This window comes from Saccostrea echinata, unplaced genomic scaffold, assembly GCF_033153115.1.
Source record: "Saccostrea echinata isolate AGI-Se365-2 ecotype Australia unplaced genomic scaffold, CSIRO_AGI_Sech_v1 ptg000058l, whole genome shotgun sequence".
Classification (NCBI taxonomy): Eukaryota; Metazoa; Mollusca; class Bivalvia; order Ostreida; family Ostreidae; genus Saccostrea; species Saccostrea echinata.
Window position 1 is genome coordinate 7,280,174 of NW_026889807.1, and position 18,557 is coordinate 7,298,730.

Consider the following 18,557-nt stretch of genomic DNA (forward strand, 5'->3'; position numbering starts at 1 on the left):
TGTCATTTTCATTTTTCATTTTTTTTCCTGTTTTTAAGTCAATTTCTTTTTTTCTTCTTTTTTGCATATCATTTTGTTTTTGTTTGTTTGTTTGTTTTTTGTTTTGTTTTGGTTTTGTTTTTTTTTTTTTTTTGGTTTGTTTGTTTGTTTGTTGTTTTTTTTTTTTTGAAATGCAGTTGAGGAGCATATAATCTCAATCAAGGATAAATCAACTAGAAAATGGCTTAAATTTCAAACCTTTTTTCATTATACATTTATACATATGTCTGGTCAAAATCATGATACAAAATCATAATACATGTACATTATATAATAATAAGCCCCTTATTATAAACAGCAGAAACATCTGCAACACGAACAATTTTCCCAACTAGAAGGATTAACTACAGGGATTTTTCTTATCATTTATGTCAATCAGAATTCATTACGTAAATAGCAAGTTATATTGGTCTTGAAGTTCGTCATGATCAGTCTCACATTAAAATTTGTAGTACTCATTATATTTGTACTATGCTGTCGGTCTTGTTTCAGTTTGGATGAAGTTCTCGAGCTAACAAATGTTATCAAGCATGTAGTGGAAGATATATCGCGTTCTCGACCTTGAAAATGCAATCAAGATGAAAGACAAGAAAATCCTTAACTTGGAGAATGAGCTCACACTGTGTCAAAATCAGTAAACCGTGAATAATTTAGAGAAGAATCCCACACTGCGTAAAAATCAATCAACCGTGAAAGAAGGTAAGAAAATAAGGTTTGGTCCCGTTTTGCATACATTTGAAAAAAGGTGTGAAATATGTTTTGGTAACATCAAAAGTATGATTTCTGTCAGAGATTTACCTGTATTTTACCCGTATGTTGTTAAAAAAAATAAATGATTAAAAATAGAATTTAGTCAATATTAATGTCTCAGCATAGCCTTTTCTCTTTTCTAGATAAACTAACAGTAACTGATTAAAGAACAAAACATTTATGCTATTTAAGTTTCATCACATAAAATTTAATCAAGTGAAAAATTAAATCAACCTGTACAACCGAAGACAAGTGAACGCTGAGAATTTAGATAATATTTATTCATATCAAAAATTAAATTAAAAACCAGAAGTCTCTGTTGAGACTGTAGCTCTACTGGTTTTTACTTAATTAACAAAGACAGAGAAATTAAGGTAGCACTTAGCCTGAACCTGTGGTAACAGCATACTGTCTCTATAGTCTCTTTCAGAGTCAGGTTTAATTGCAATAGGACAAAAACTGTAGGAGGAGAATTTCACAGAAATTTCTATTTTTAGTAACCATGGCAACACCGTTCATTGAAATAATCAAAAACCGATATACAGAATTATGTACTGGTATCTTAGTGTAGTCTACTTGTGTACCCAGTTGTATTGAAATCAGACTAAAATTGTAGAAGGGGTAGCGTTTTGAAAGAAATTCACAAAAAATTCTTTTTTTAGACCATGACAACACCGTTCATTGAAATAATCAAAAACTGAATTATGTATCTTAATGTAGTCTTTTACATAGTTATATTGAAATCGACCTAAAACTCTAGGAGCAGTGTTTTAAAAGAATTCCACAGACATTTCACAGAAAGTTCTTCAAAATCAAAAACCGATACATTAAGAATTCCGTACGATATACAGAATTATGAATCTTAGTGTAGTCTTCTTGTGAACCCAGTTGTATTGAAATCATACAAAAACTGTAGGAGGAGTGGCATTTTTAAAATATTTCACAGAAGTTTCTATTTTTAGTAACCATGACAACAGCTTTCATCGAAGTTAAAAACGAAGACAGCAATTATGTATCTTAGTGTAGACTGCTTATGTACCTGGTTATATAGAATCGGACTAAAACTGTAGGAGGAATAGCTTTTTGAAAGAATTTCAGAGAAAATTCTATATTTAGTAACCATGGCAACATTGTTCATCGAAATCAAAAACAACTAAAGAGAATCATGTGTTTTAATACTTATGTACCAAATTATACTGAAATTGGACCAAAACTGTAGGAGTGTAGCATTTTGAAAAAAAAAAGAACTTTAAGATTTGAATTTTGAATGTTTGAATTTTTTCATTATTTCTTTGAGATTTTAATTTCAAACCATTTGAATTTATTTTTAATACATGTCTACTAAATTTTGATATAATTTGACGTTTAGTAAATATAACAAAAGTCCGTGAACTTTTCGAACAGCCCTCGTACATAGACAAATAAATGAAAATCTCTGTCTTTTTTTATCGAAGTGTAGGTTGAAACAGGCACTGTGACTTGGGAAGCAGTGTCGGTTTAGAGGGCTTGGAGGCACAACTGAGATTTCTTGTCACTAAATAAATAGATAGATTAATTCAAAAAATACATTATTTAGGGGGCGAAACCTTCACTTAGCATTGCCTTACTATTGCATAGCGTACATACTTGCAATATTAATGTGGGGTGGGGGCGGCTTCCTTGCCACCCCTCTCCAGTTCCTACGAGCATATCTTACACGTACTTTTTAGAGTACTGTTTGTTTCAGGATTGGAGAAGCGAGACGTTTCATCTAATATTGCATTTTACGCGAGACTCTCGCAAGATGTTACTCTTGGAAAGCATTCTACGGTTATATTCGATTCAGAAATTACAAATTACGGAGGAGGCTATCATTCATTTGATGGTATATTTATTTGTCCACGTTCGGGAGTCTATCTATTTACTACTACAATTCTTGTACACTCGGGGCAATGGATTAGAGCAGTTATCGTAGTAAACGGAAGTCCAGTTGCTGAATTAATTGTCCACAGTGAAGGTGGTTACGAGTCGGGATCTACCACTGTGATTGTTCATCTTCAGAATAACGACCACGTTTACGTCAGAACCCAAGATGACAGTGATTGGGCACTGAGAGCAAGCGTCACCAGTTTTGCTGGAGTTTTATTATTTTAGGATTTAAATTACTGACGCAAATTACTGACGCATCCATGTTCCATGATCTACATGCATCTTTTTGATATAGGAACAGATCTGTACGTATAGGTAAAATAAATTTATTGTTTGGTTTACATACTTGTTACTTTATTTCACAGATACCCTATAACAAATATATGTGGACAAATATACATATTTGTTTCTTGCGAAGAGTTTCCTCCATCCGTTATTAAACAAATTCTCTACCAATGAAGTGTCAGTCTCAGAAAATAAAGTTATATTCACATGGGTAATAAACTTCTCTTGCCGAATGATACAGAAATTCATTACAAGGAAAATGGTTACTTAGTTACTTGAAGATCATTGTCTTCTTATCTGCATGGTATTGCATGTGCTCTGACTTACTCAATTCCATTATTTAATGTGTTGTTCGAACACACTAATCAATCGCACAAACACTTCTAGCAGAAAATATCTCCGGTATACCTAAATGTCAGAGGATAGCACTACAAATACTTTATTTTCCAGAGGAATACACCGCCTTTCTAGTGCTAATATCCGTAATATACTCCATCACTGGTCGAACTGTCATTACTGAGGCCACCGATGGTCTACTTTTATCCACCTCCTTGAAGGAAACTCGTGACATATTCAGAAGTTGTCTCTCTTTCGGAAATAGTCTCGGAGAGGGACTGCAGGCTGGTGAAGAAAACTGACCAATGAAACTGATGTTGTTTCGTTTGGCTATAATATCAATGGACTCCTTATCGTGGTCAATCTCAGACGACTCAGACCGAGTATCCACGATTTGTTTCCCTTTTATGATTGGAGCAAGTTTTCTAGGCACAAATGTAGGAGATAGATAAAATCGCTTTTCGTTCTGTCTGTGAGGAAAAGGTTGCGGTCCATTTTGAATGTGGGTGTCCGTTATGCTTGTCATTTTCGGATTCCTCGGGTTTTTACGTCTACCCCGGAGTAACCTCTGCCTCTCTATCGCTATCATCATCAGTTGCTCCTCTCGATTCTGGAGGCTTCTCCTCAATTCGTGAATTTTGCGTAGATACTGTTGTTGCTTGTCGTTGACCCGTTGGTATTCACTCAGCCACGGAGGTTCTTTTGATGGCATTTTGAACAGAAATTCCCAATAAATTAGTTTAACTGAATTATATATTTCACAATTCTTCTACATATTCCCAATCAGTCTATAAATATATAAACCACAAGTCTCCATTTCTACATTATCAATATTTTATAATACAGCAATACACAACACCTGAGAATTTCGACCTTAACGATAGAAAGCCTCGACTTGTATTTTCTAATCAAGGTTGATTAGCTAATCTGTACAAGGCAGTAAGATTAACTGTATTGTAAAGGGAAAGTTGACCTGTATTTAGAGATAAGCGGGTTAATTCAGGTATTATTGATAAGTGACGCATGTCTATGAATGTGGAAAAATGTGTATTGGACCTGACAATATTGTGTTACGACCCAAAGTTTTTGCAAAAATAATTAAGTTCTGAGATTAGACAACAAACTGCCTCGTTATTTTTACAATTATCTTAAGCCCTTTTACGCAAAACACTGTCGATAAACTTTAGATATTTTGGGATTATTCTACCAATGTTGGTGCAATTTCTTTGACTCTGTCTTTACCTGTGCCAAAATAGTTCTACCTGAAAGGGGAGGGGGAGGGGGTCTAGATCTCTAGGCGTTTTGAGGTTATACATTCACTGGAACCCATAATAATTAGCATAAACAGGATTGGAGCAGAAAATATAGTTGAGAAGTGAAAAAAGACTATGAAACACTGAATTAATATTGCTGTTGTGGGTTTTTATTTATCCATATATATGTATAAGGTTTTTTACAGTCTAATTGCGTTATTGTAATTATATACCACCATTACATTTACATGCTTGCATACCATACTGTTAAGGGTGGACAAAAGGTAAAAGCGTAGATGCTATACATTGTGTCTAGAAGCCTTATATACAATAATTGGCCCCTCCCCTTTTTATATCTAATGAGATTTTAATGGTAGTATACTCTGCCTTGTGTGGGATAAAAATCTTTTAGAGATATATTAAATCAAAATTCCACAAAATTTCAGATGTTTTTTTTTTTGTTTTTGTTTTATTAATTGTATTAAAAAATTGAATCTTGGATTCAAGACAAAACTGGATATGAAATATAATTACACAGCAAGACATTATACTGACTATGAATCAGTCTGTAAAGAACTTTCATCAACAATGTCATTTATTTTTTTTTCTTTGTACAAAACTATGTGGGAAAATTATGCTATAATGTTTTACTCCCTTTTTCTCTGTTATTAAAAGATATAAATAGAAACAAAGATATATCAACGAAGATTAAAGCAATTTGGATGTGGCTGCACATAAATCAATGTTACAAGTAAACATAAATAAATATTCATGATCACATCATGAAATCATATACAAGTAATTTTTTTTTTTTTTTTTTTTTTTTTTTTTTTTTTTTTTTTTTGCTTTTTAATTTTGCAAGTCAATGAATTGTTAATATTATTGTGTGGATGTGACTTTACTATATTCATATTATATGTGTTAATATTTCACAAAACTGCCACATAATGTCACTGAAATATATTACGCTTTTAATTTTTTTCAGTCTCATATAAACTCACTATCATACAACAGATACATCTACTAGTAAATAAAAATCCTTTTTAATATCACAGTTAACATTTTAGCTGCATTTCCATATAATGACAACGTTAAAAAATTACAACTTTCCCATATTCACAGGAACCGGTCGCGCTGAACACAAAATAAAATCTGAAATACTTTCTGGTAATGTCCAAAGGATTCTGAAGACGAATTGGGCGCTAAACCCCACCACATATCTGTGGGCGGGGTACCGCGAACACACGGCATTCAGGTAGGCATCCACCACCAGCCTCGGGTTATTGTTCGTCACGAGACTGAGGAATTTCTCTGCCTTTTCCAATGCTGTGAAAAAGAAACAATGAAAATATTCAATATTTCTACACACTTTTCCTTGCTTTGATTCTTTGCTGGAATTGTTTATTTCAATTTCACTTACAGTATGAACTATCAGAATATACGACATTCTTATACTCGCAACACAACGAACTATCACAAAGTATCCAATGCTGTATATTTCTAAGCAGAGCAATTGTTAGCATAAGGAAAGTTTATGTAATTTCACCAAATTCAATCTGTGCATACAACGTATTCTCGAACATTCATGAGGCGGGACTTACATTAGCATCAGCCAGAAGTGTACACTACAGGTGAAAATGTCCCTTATTTTTTTGTAGAAGCGGAAGTCGGTTCAATATGAAGATTTTGATAATATACCTTCTAGTCTAAATATTACCGTTGATTTGACAGTATACTTTAGTTAGGGAGATAAAAGGCTACGCAAGATCGAAAACTGCATATTTTCTGGACTTTTGAGATATGTTCATTGTAAGATTGAAGAACACTCAAATAACTTTGATAAAGGATGATGTGACATAACTGCTATCTGGGGCCCCTTTTTCTATGACGAATTATATTTAATCTACAACGATTTTGATAGTTTTCAAACAAGTGTGAATAAATACGACGCCTTTTGAATAGTTTCAATAGTTCCGACACATTTTAATTATAAGGATTATTGCATTATCTATGATTTTTTAGACCCTATGACATTAACATTCGGCCAGGTTTGTGACAATATGTTCTTTTATGAAAAGAGAATAGGCGGGTCTTAGTACAATAGAGGGATATGCATGTCCGAGAAATTTACCCTATATGGCTATTGTTATTATTTCGCACATAGTCGCTTACCGAGAACAATTGTCCAATCCGATGACAGAACGACAAAACATGCTGTCGTTTACTACATGTTTACATTTTATCATAGACACGTGGTTTAGGTCAATTTACACATTATCTCTACCATATTTCAAACTTTTAATTGTCAGCCAAGGCTGTTTATACATAATAATATGCATGGAACCTCAGCGTTTACCGTTCTGGGTCAAGAAATGCACATGAAACTTGTATTCACTCGTGTAGACCTAGCGCATTGCATGCCCACCAAACGCTTTACAAAACTTTAGATTATATATATATATATATATATATATATATATATATATATATATATATATATATATATATATATATATATATATATATATATATATAAATCAATTGTTTGTAACTATGAGCTGGGAAATTGTAGATCCGTGCCTAATCTGTGACTCAAATGCATAAAAAATTGTTTATCGGAAAGTAGGTAAAAAAGCCTTTTTTCCAAGCATAAAATTTCCTTAGTATTTTTGTGGTACTCACTCGTAATGCATCTCATTTAGCTGATTTGTCAGTTAGAAAGTCACGCCGATGCCTCGATTAGCATATGAATTTATTCTTACGTCAGAAAAAATAGTTTCGTCGAACTGTTCATAATAGGAGAGGCCAGCTAGATTTTACCATTTTTTATAAAACAACATGTGAGCGCAGTTAGGTACATTTTTCTCCTTTCACATATAGGTAGATTTCAATAAAATACAGTGACCAGCCAAAGGAGAAAAATGTACCTACTTGCGCTCGTATATTAATAAATCCTATTCCCACATAGCCAACATTTTGATTTTTACACCTGAGTGATCAATAGGCTATAGTCTGCTTTCAGGTATATGTGATTTACCTGAGAATTACTACCTTTGAAAAAAAAGTGTAAAAATAAATTCAAATGAAAACTTCAGTCAAAACATAAAAATAAAATTTAAATAAAAAAAAAAATGAAGTTCTAGAAAAAAAAGAATAAATATATATAAATGTAGTAAAAAATAAATATAAATCTGCATTTTTTAAAATTAAAAAATGAATATAGATAAAAGAAAATATTGAAAATTAATTAAGAAATAAAGTATTTTAAATTATACCAAAAAAAGTGTATATTACATTGTAGAAACAATTTTGAATATTCTAAATTATATTTATCAGTTGTGATTAAAAATATTTATCCGAGTATGTAATATTCGACTGTGATAATGTAATGAACACAGTAACAGAATCTTTTGATATAAACTGATTCATTATCTGATTTAAAAAATCAAGTTAGGAAATTTCATACTTGATATTCACAACCCTGTCTTTTTTAATTATATATGATTCTATTAGGGCATATATATTATTTTTTATTATACTTTCATGTAAAATACTAAAATCTGATTGGTTTAGACGCATTTAACAATCCGTAATGTTACCCTCAGCGTTAGCAACACACTTGACAACGGGTAACATTACGAAAATATCACATGCGTTCAAATCATGCGCGTACGGTTCACCGTAGAATTCTCAGAACGTCAGTTGTGCGTTTGAAAGAAGCTGAATAAACGACGTCAATAAAAGCTTGCGTCCGATGTAGCTTACTTGAAAATAACAAACGACAGACGAAACATCCTTGCGAGTGCAAACTTTAGATGATAAAGGACTTTTGAGTAGCAAACAAACAATAAAGAGGTTGGTAAATCTTTTCCGAAGCTTTCTTATTGAGAAAAATAGAAGCGAGGAGTTTGAAAGCTTTCTAAGCGTGAACTCAACAACGATCTCCGAATTTTTTTATGACATCCGAAATCAATAAGACATTCAGTATAATAAAATAAATAGTGCACGTTTTTGAGGGTAACAGTTGAAATTGACACCCCTCGGAAAACCATTGTCAACCTCCGCTGACGCGTCGGTTGACAATGGTTTTCCTTGGGGTGTCAATTTCAACTGTTACCCTCAAAAACGTGCACTATTTATATAATATTATAAAAATGAAACATTTTTTCCTGGGGGGATTCCTGTCATTTTGTTTTATTTTTACTCTACCATGGAAAATGTCAAAAAAACTATAAACTTAATTACTAAAGAATTAATGTTTGTACATTTTTTTTTAAATTTCATATACAGTTTGAATATTTAATTCTATGTTGCAGTGTATTATGTGTTTTTCATTTAAACTTTAAAATTTTAGGCTTGATTCAAGTTGAGCTATAATTTATTTTAAAAAAAGAAGGATATAATGATTAATAATTTAAATATATTCAATGATCAATTTTTGAATATTTATTTTATAATAAAATTAAATATATTTAAGGAAGCTCTAAACACTGCACACTGAAGAGTTCTAATTGTAGGGTAGTTTTATACGGTTAGAGTGTTCTGCCCTTAGAAGTAAGATAGAAAAAATGGTTATTTATAGTTAATTACACAATTTGTAATAGATTAAAATATTCGTAGCATTATACTAGACCAAGAATAAGTAATTGAATTCATTATTTCTATTAATTTTCCCAATGTTGGTAAACAACAGTGATTTCTGTTCACGCATAGTCCATTGTCTTTGAACATTTTTCTTGCAGAAACAAGGCAGGTACCTAATGTTGAAAATGAATTAAATCGTCTCAATATGCACACCTTTATATGGTATATTTTTCTCCAAGTCCAAAAAGCACTTTTTGTTAGTGTTTAGAGCTTCCTTAAAAACATTTCTCTCCAAAGATGTTACAAATGTGACAAAGAAAATTAAAAAAAAAATTGTGATACAACACAGCAATAAAGAAGAATAAAACCGTTAATTGTTGAAAATAATTAATTAAATCACACTGTAATTAATATATCAATTATTATTATATTATTAAGAAAAGATATTTTTGTACTTGCACTGAAAAGAGTGGGGCGGGGCCAAAATTCAATGGGAATCGGATGTAAACATGGTACTCCTACCCAAATGAAAGATCTATATCTTCCAAATTATGCTTCTATTTTTGTTAAAAGTAGTTTTCCATAAGGGTACACATATCAGTGATTAGCTGCATGCAAAAATTAGACTAAAATTTGGACATTTAATTTTTTGTCAATTTACCGGGGGCCGTATGTCACATCATCCTTTGTTTGAAAATCAATGGTTTCCACACAGTCAATAATAAAGTAACATTAGCACGTTGAATACTAATCAAATTTTTCAAACATTACAAAAACAGTCAAAGAGTAATATATATTTACTCTTAATTCTCGGTTTATTTTGAATGCAATATTGATAAAAGTTCACCTCTCTCCACCTTTTTGCAATTTTTTTTAATTTAGCATGTACAATTACTGGTCTTCTAAACTTTTCAAAAGACCGTTATACAACCTCAGGGTATATTGTAGCTGCAGGACACATTTTTTTTAATAAAGTATAATATATATATAAAAAAAATGTTTATCATGGTATAATTGGGTCTATTGAAGAAAGAGTTTTACGTCTACCCACCTTCCGCCAAGTATGGTTCCCCATAATAATGTCTTACATCCGGGTTACTTTTTTCATACGCTGACCGAAATACAGACTTTCCTTTATTAGGATCTGTAATATTGGTGGCAAAATAACCTGGCTCTATGATGTGAACAGTTACCCCTTCTTTATAAAGATCTCTCCTATTTAATAAAGAAAATGAAAAGACTGGAGTGGCACACATGCATGCAAATTAAATTTTCGATTTTAGCGTTTTCTTGAAGATCATCAAATCCACAGCCGGAAGGTATGCGTGAGAAAAAGCAATTTTATTTCAATATGCTATAATTATCTTTTTCTTTAAAACTACAGACTGGTGCTCATTCTGCATAGATAACATTGTAATTGATTAAAGAGCTCTACAGTGCATGTGAGCACCCCCCCCTCCAAAAAAAAAATTAAAAAATATATATAAACTGATTTAGGTTTATAGAAAATCCCAAAGAAAAAATAATTGTCCGCATTGCTAAATTAATAAATTACGGCTACCTCAGGCAATCGGAGTAGGCTTCTGCTGCATATTTTGATGCGCAATATGGCGTCGGACCGAGAGTTATTCTGCCGCAAATACTGGTCATATTGACGATGCGTCCTTTTTCTTTCCTTATTAAAGGCAAAAAGGCATTGGTCATATCAACCATCCCATAAAGGTTTATAGCCATGACTTTCTCATAATCACTTCTTGTAAGCCAGTCGATTGGACCAACACTGCCTGCAATACCAGCGTTGTTTATGAGGCACCATATACCTAAATATACAATATGTACATCAGTTAGTTTTCGATAGATGCAATTTTAGAGAGAGTTATTTCCCGTTGGTCGCCATATTGGAGGTCAACAAGCCAAGATTCCTTCATTAATATTCAACCAATTTAATCTTGTCGTACTGGGCTAAGTGGGGAAGATAATACAGAATTTCTTATGAATATATGTTGACAAAAGCTTCGTTTTAGTATTTCAGAGATTTCTGCCATACATGTTTAAAATTGGTTAATCAAAGAGGAAAGTTCACTAGTTTGACCTTCAAGATGGCGGCCAAGGGAAATAACTCGAAGGGAAAATACGTCAAACGAAAACAATCTCTATATATTTACTGGTTAAGAAAGTTATGAATCAAGGGCGTCTTACGTATGGATGATGTAACACCCCTCTTCCAACCCCAGGCCTATGAGAATTGAAAGGCAACTTATCATAAATAGATGAATTCCTAGAATGTAAATCTCGATATCTAATTTCCAAGTTTTGCTAAGCTTTAAAGATTGTCCTCTTTTAGTAAATAAAATACTTTACTTATACTCATGGACTAACTGACTGAAACGTAATAAAACAGGAATTTTGCATTTTAATTAGATACCGGGATTTAGGTACGATTATGATAGGAATTCGTGTATTTTTGATAAGTTGTCGTAATTAAATATTTTAAGAAGGCTAAGGATGGGGTCACTATCCATACGTCAGGTGCTCTGATGAACCCTTTGGACTGAAAGTGTGTATAAGCTCATATACACATTATGTGTCGTCACAAATGTGATTTGTTGACTATTTGTAAATGGTCTGAGTCAAATTTAGCATTAGATATATATGTATCATTTGTATATCATTACACATGTACGCCATAATAAGTATTTTTTATGTGAAACAAGTGCTTTTTTAACGATAAAAACAAAACAGATACTAGGAATATAAAATACAGACCCACATCGTTGGGTAGATGTGACGTCACAAATTTCAGCATCTTCTCAATACTCTTTATATCAGACACGTCTAAAGGAAAAGTTTTTAGTTTTTTTGAACACGATTTCTTTAAATTCTCCTCTCCATTATTAGTTAAGCACCCTGCAAACACAGAAAATCCTTTCGAATCCAGCTCTTTTGCAAGCATATTTCCAAATCCGGTGTCACATCCGGTTACAACCACATGACGTCCCTCGTAGTGCGGAAGCTGAAGTCTCCGAATACATTGCCAAAAGCAGAAGACAAGAAGAAGTATAGCCAGGAGAAAAACGGCACACCCAATCATGGCGCTGCTGATTAAAAAGAATCAAGTTAACAGAACAGTGACACCGATTTCCCTACGATCCATAATGGATGACTTGAACTAATATTTCTTCGTAAAGATTAAGGAGGACTGTTCGCCAAGACACATTTTTAATGAGAGAAAGAGGAGAATCAATATTCACGAAGCTCGGTTTACAGAAAGAAGATTAAACTTAGCAATATGATATTATTACTTTTTCATTTAGGCTTAAAATATGACATTTGTTGCGAAAGAATCACATTCCATCAGATAAGATTATCGGATTTGGACAAATAATACATTCAAGTAGAACATAGAACACAAGAACTGTTAATTAATACTCATATTACTGTATAAAATTTTACTGACGGAAGATCTATAATATTTCTTCGGCTAGAATCCTCATCAAATACTGCAAACTAATTTATTGTAAACAGACGAAAATCCCGAGATTTAACAGGCACAGAAACTTGATGTCTAGCATGACCGATATTTTTTTCCTCTTCAGTGTTTAGCTAAGTGATTTATGTCATCTTCGACTGTCCATTACAATTCCATTTCCACAGGACATTTTATTACCAGTAATTAATCATTAATATGTTAGACGGTGCGACCGTTGGAGAGGGCGGAGCCATCAAGTGAACATTTCTACATTTTATTGTTTAATGATAAATCACTGTTAAAATCAAATTGTAGTCAGTGTCAGAAAATCATAACAAAGACCTCAGTCCTTTAAAAAAAGCTTTAAGTTCTCTTACCTCAAATATGCTTCATCTCAAAAAAAGAAATTTAAGGCCATTTGGTTTTATAAATCTAGAAAACTTTAACTATGATATCATCATGAATTGCCTAGCCAGAGCACTCAAAATCAAATAGCATAATTGGAAAAGAGCGTGCACTGGACAAGTCAAGGATTCAACCTGCCAAGGCCCAAGAACTCTTAAACGTTAACTCTTTCATCTATGTATCTGTCCAACAATTAATATGTGAACTTGCACGAGCATCATTTCTTTATCTTTCACGACTTAATTTAAAAACCCCAATCTAGAAACATCAAGTCATTTAATTCTCATCTTTTACTTCAAATGCATGGTCATGACATCAAATACAAATCAGGACAATTGTCGGGGACTACATTGGAAGTCGAACTTGGGACCCAAACTACAGAAAGATGATTTAACTCCTGGTTTAGGCCAAACAAAAAAATATGTATGGTTCCGGTTACACTTCCAAAAAAATTATGGTAGGTAGGTAGGGATTTTTTTTTTTTTTTTTTTTTTTTTTTTTTTTTTTTTTTTTTAACAAAATGATTTTCTTAATTTTTTTTCTAAATAATACCTATCACTGCTTTGCAAATGGCATTTAGATGTGGTGTGATAATATACTAGTCAATATTGGTAGGGGACACCTACATGCTAGCTTGCTTTGGATTTAACACTTTTAAACACTTGCACTATGCTTTGCAAGGAGGCCGTCATTGCTGAAACTAAAACTTAAACTGGAGCCATTGATGGAAATCGGGGGAAATTCCGGAAAAATATGAAAATTGCCAAAAAAAAGTTTAGGGTCGGGGGGTGTGCATTGTGAGGGCTAAAAGTATCAGCATCGCAAAATTTCTGAGAATTGTTTTCTTAATTTTAATGGAAAAAAATGTAGAGTAAATTGAACGTTTCTGCATCTTTTAAAAACTAATCTGATTTAAATAGTCTTTAGTGCTTTCTAAAACCAACATAAAAGCAAGGTAAAAATCGTTTCTTTTTAATATCTAGAAAAACGAATTTAACTCAATAAAAGTTTTTTTTCAGATATTAAATTGTTTATGCGAAAACTATTAGAATTTTAAAACCAAAACTTGTGAATAATAGGGTACATTTCTGGCAAGTATCGAATAGAATATTTATCGATGTATCGAACCCCCCCCCCCCTAGTAATTGATGTTTTGTGACATCCCTATTCACCACATAATTAATAAAAAAGGATCATATATGGAAGCTTAAAAAAGATATTTTAGTACTACTCAACAACATTGAACTCTTTACATGGATTACCATGGGTAATGTCAAATGAAGATTCTGTTGTTTTTTTTTAAACCAAGAAACGTCAAACTTTATTAATACACATGTCATGTGTTTTGCAGTCCCTCATGTATTGTTTAGTTTTCTCATATGATTATGTATTGTTTAACCTAGTTTTCTCATATGATTATGTATTGTTTAACCTAGTTTTCTCATATGATTATGTATTGTTTAACTTAGTTTTTCTCAAATGATTTTGGACTTTATACACTATCATAATCCACCATAGGTTCCAACTGGCTGAATAGATTTTCTGTTCTACATTTTTAAAGGTACTTTTTTAAAAAAAAAAATAGAAATCATTTCATTTTATCCATTGAAGCGTATCCACATGTATAAATGGAACATGTGTTTGATGTGGTAGTTTGAGCTTCAGACATGTCCAAAGATTTTTTCTTTTGATGGTGAGCTTCACAAAACTGAAATTCGACACTTAAAAAAATGATAAATCTTTTGAGAAAAAAAAATTCACAACAACAAAAATGAGACACAGGCCTCCACCTGCAAATGTATATATGGGAGCAAGCAAGAATGAATGAATGAATGTATAAATAAATAAATAAATATTTACATTTCCAATGTCTTTGTCCGAGATAAAATTACAAATTGTAAAAATACTTTATTTGTACATAAATCTACTGGTTCATCGATAGGCGCGGTTAAAAAAAAATCACGTGCGGGGCGGGACAAATAGAGACAGAAGCGGGGCTATTAGCACGGGATTGCAGAATCAGGAGCATGTAAATATAAGGAATAACTGTCAGATTTTTTGGATTCATGACGATGATCAATCGATTGGCTTGCGTGATAATTTTATGCATAAACGCCTTCGGCGTTTATGCAAATTATCACGCAAGCCACTCGATTGATCACATCATGAATCCAAAAAATAAGACAGTTATTCCTTAAATAAAATTTAAAAAAAAAATTAAAATGCATACCCGTTCCCCCCTTCTTGAGTTCATACCAGAATTCAGTAAAGCTTTTCATGCAATATTTTACCACTAAAACATTTTTTAAATGTATTATTCAATAGAAGACTTTCACATTTACAAAAGTTATTTCCTTCTGCGGGGTCAATCTGGGGTCAACCGGCGTAAGCTAGTATACCATTACCAACTTTATGGGGGCAATGTCTTACAGATGAAATCTGTATCAATATGTTGGTTATGTTTTTTATGTTGCCCCTTACTATGGCAATGCAGGAACAGATCAAAATTGTCCGATAGCGTTTAAAGTATGAAAATATTTACAGGTAAGTTACAAAGTTTATAGTGAGAAAAATGAGCGTTACGCCGACAACGGGAGATAACTCTTACGAATGTGAAATTCGTCTATAGGAAAATCATACTAAGTCACAAAAAATCTTATATTTCTAGTTTGTGTATTGAAAATAATCCTGAAGACACTCGTAATTAATAAATTTTATTAACAAATAAATTAAGTTGTTTCTTTTCCCTTATGTCTGGTGAAAGGGGCCACAGAAAGATCCACCCCTCCACAGTGCGTAGTACGCAGTCTAGACAATGACGTCACTGGAATTCGTTAAACTGAGTTATTTTGTTTCACTAAAATATTGTAAGGTTTATGAAAAGGTGAATAAATCTGTTTTTAAATAGAGAGTACGCATATGAAATATCAATCATTACAGGTTGTTAAAAATTCAACAGTTTCCGCTGATTCAGTCAATGAATGACGTCACATGTCAGGTCTATGACGATCGAGGGCAAGGTGGGACTTCATTTGTCAAACCGGCGTACGCCGAATGCGCCGTTTGACCTTTGGTAGCCCGGCTTGTTGCTTCATTTGAACGGGGAAGGTTCGCCGACGTACGCTGATCTCGCCGGTCTGAGATGACCGGCGAGGAATTCGCCGGTCTTATAAATATGCCGGGAAGATAAAACAACTTATAAAATGCAGATACTTTTTACCAGTTCGGCATGTTCTTTAATTGTTTAATATCTTGAACAAATCTCCATTCATAAATTTTAAAATCCGTTCTTATTTTCTAAAAATAATTTTTTTCATGAGGTCCATGATTTTTTTAAACATTGAATTTCTAATTATCCAACCTTTTTTTCCGCTAAGACATAACGTAAAAAGTGATAGATCTTAATTAATTGATTGTTATATATAGTATAATTATTTTTTTGTTTTCGCCGGTTTACTTCATTTGCCAGTTAGCCGGTTGACGCCGATCATATGACCGGCGCAATTCGGCGTACGCCGATCTGTGACAAATGAAGTCGGCCCCATGTTAGTTGAAAACGAAAGTAACAAGGATGTGTGTTTTTGATTATTAGAATTGATAAACTTCAAGTTCATTAACGCATAATTGGAATTAAAGTTACGCTACGATTCTCCAGCATCTCGTTTATGCGGGAATTTGTCGCGAGATTCAAGATGGAAAAGACTATGGGACAAGGTTCTCAGTTCCATAGGTATTGTAATAAAAATATAGTTTACAATAGAATTTTATATATTTTACATACATACGTGTTACCTATAGGGAGAGCTTCGCTCTCACGGGCCCTTCGCGCCCGTGAGAGGGCTCTGCCCTCTATTACTTACGTTATCTATCTGGTGTCCAGTCACTTCGTACACAAACCGAGTCGTACACAAACCAACTCGTAAACAAAAAGTCAACTCGTACACAAAAACCAGAAGTCAACTCGTACACAACATTTATATACAATCGTTATGATTTAATTTTATACAAATAATGTTTGATAACACGAAGTGTTACTTTTCTTTAAGTTTTTTAAGTTTTTTTTCCCTAAATATTTAAATAATTCAACTTCCCTGATAGGATAGGAACATCAAAGAAGTATTGTTAAACCAACACCCGCGCGGTGGTTTCTTGGATCTGCGACAAACGCTAATTACGAGATGCTCATAATTCGGTATCCTTTAATTATGAGATACTATATGTATCGAAAACGTCTCCAAGTTTCTTCATTCCTTATACTTCACCATGGTTCGAGAGAGTTGTCTTTCCTGCAGCAAGACGGTAAGTTTTTAAAACTTTTTTCATTTAAATAAGTTCAGATAAGTGCAAGAAAAATGTGTTTTACAGTATACCAGGGATGGGGTCAATTACTTTAAAAAGTAATTAATTGAATTACAATTACTTTGACTTTTTCTTCAATTTAATTACAATTAAATTACAGGCTTTCTAAGATGTGTAATTAATTAAATTACAATTACTTTGCAAAAGTAATTAATAAAATTACAAATTACATTTTGAATTTTTTTGAAATTTTATAGTCCTTGTCAATGAATATACAGAACACCATTCATCTGTATATAAGCTCAGCCTCTGTACAAACAATACAAGAAATAATAAGCTATATAGGCATTGTGTATTTTGTGGTTTAATTTATAATTTTTATTTACTAAACGTTAAAGAACTATCTGAGATCAGTTTGATGCACAAAACCTACATGTACATATATTGCATGGCTTATGATATTTGATTAAAAGTGGGTATTTTAATAGAGTAAAAGGAGTCGCAACTGTAACCTCTCTAATTAAATGTTTCCTTTGAAAGTAACCTGAACATCCTAAATTACTATTTATGGTGAACATTTTTACTTCAAAAATAATACTTGTACAGAACATAACTTTTTCAGATACAAAATTTATTCATTAAAAATCTCTTTAGATGTTAAAATAATTATCAAATTGAAAGATTTTCTTTTTTAAAGATAGCGGGGCATTTTTAATTGAAATAATTATCTCCATTGGCTTTGTCTTCTAAATCATGGAGTGAATTCCTCTTAAGAGGGGTTGATTTGTTTTGATTGCAATTTACAGCTGTGATTTGGAGGGCAATTATATCTCTTTCCAACAAGAGAGAACTTAATTAATGACACACACAATATTTTTCTTTATCATTGACCAACAACAAAGATTGAAATATAATAAATGTGTGTTTCATGACTGAAAACTTGGCCTAAGAAGGGTTGTACAAAATTTTGATAATCATAAAATAAAAAATTCAATTTTATATAATGATTAGAAAGAAACTAGATTATTATTATGAAGTCCATCATTTATTTGCTCGTAAACATTAACTTAAGATTTTGTATAATTGAAGGATTGAGAATATGTTTTACAGTAAAATAAAAGACAGTAAAATGGGGAGGTAGTGGTGACAATATATCATGAATATGTATAAAGTAATTGAATGTAATTGAAAAGTAATTGAAATTACATGGTATTTTTTTCAGTGTTATT

The 18,557-nt window shown here is 32.3% G+C and overlaps 1 protein-coding gene across 1 annotated transcript; it reads right to left on the reverse strand.

Annotated features, from left to right (window-relative positions):
* Positions 1-5,433: 5,433 nt before the first annotated feature.
* Positions 5,434-12,269, reverse strand: LOC133174474 (dehydrogenase/reductase SDR family member 9-like). Its single transcript, XM_061309599.1, has 4 exons — positions 11,922-12,269; positions 10,717-10,975; positions 10,207-10,370; positions 5,434-5,897 (listed from the first exon to the last, which is right to left on the reverse strand). Exons 1-4 carry the CDS (start codon positions 12,244-12,246, stop codon positions 5,671-5,673), a joined length of 975 nt encoding a protein of 324 aa, XP_061165583.1. The 5' UTR covers positions 12,247-12,269; the 3' UTR covers positions 5,434-5,670.
* Between the last annotated feature and the right edge of the window lie 6,288 nt (positions 12,270-18,557).

Bases quoted from the DNA above. Each gene is read 5' to 3' on its own strand.
- LOC133174474 (XM_061309599.1), bottom strand. From the start codon at position 12,246: ATGATTGGGTGTGCCGTTTTTCTCCTGGCTATACTTCTTCTTGTCTTC. The intron at 10,976-11,921 runs GTCTGTATTTTA...TTGTATATTTAG, and splicing joins ACATCTACCCAACGATGTGG to GTATATGGTGCCTCATAAAC. The intron at 10,371-10,716 runs GTAGCCGTAATT...TTTATTAAATAG, and splicing joins GCCTACTCCGATTGCCTGAG to GAGAGATCTTTATAAAGAAG.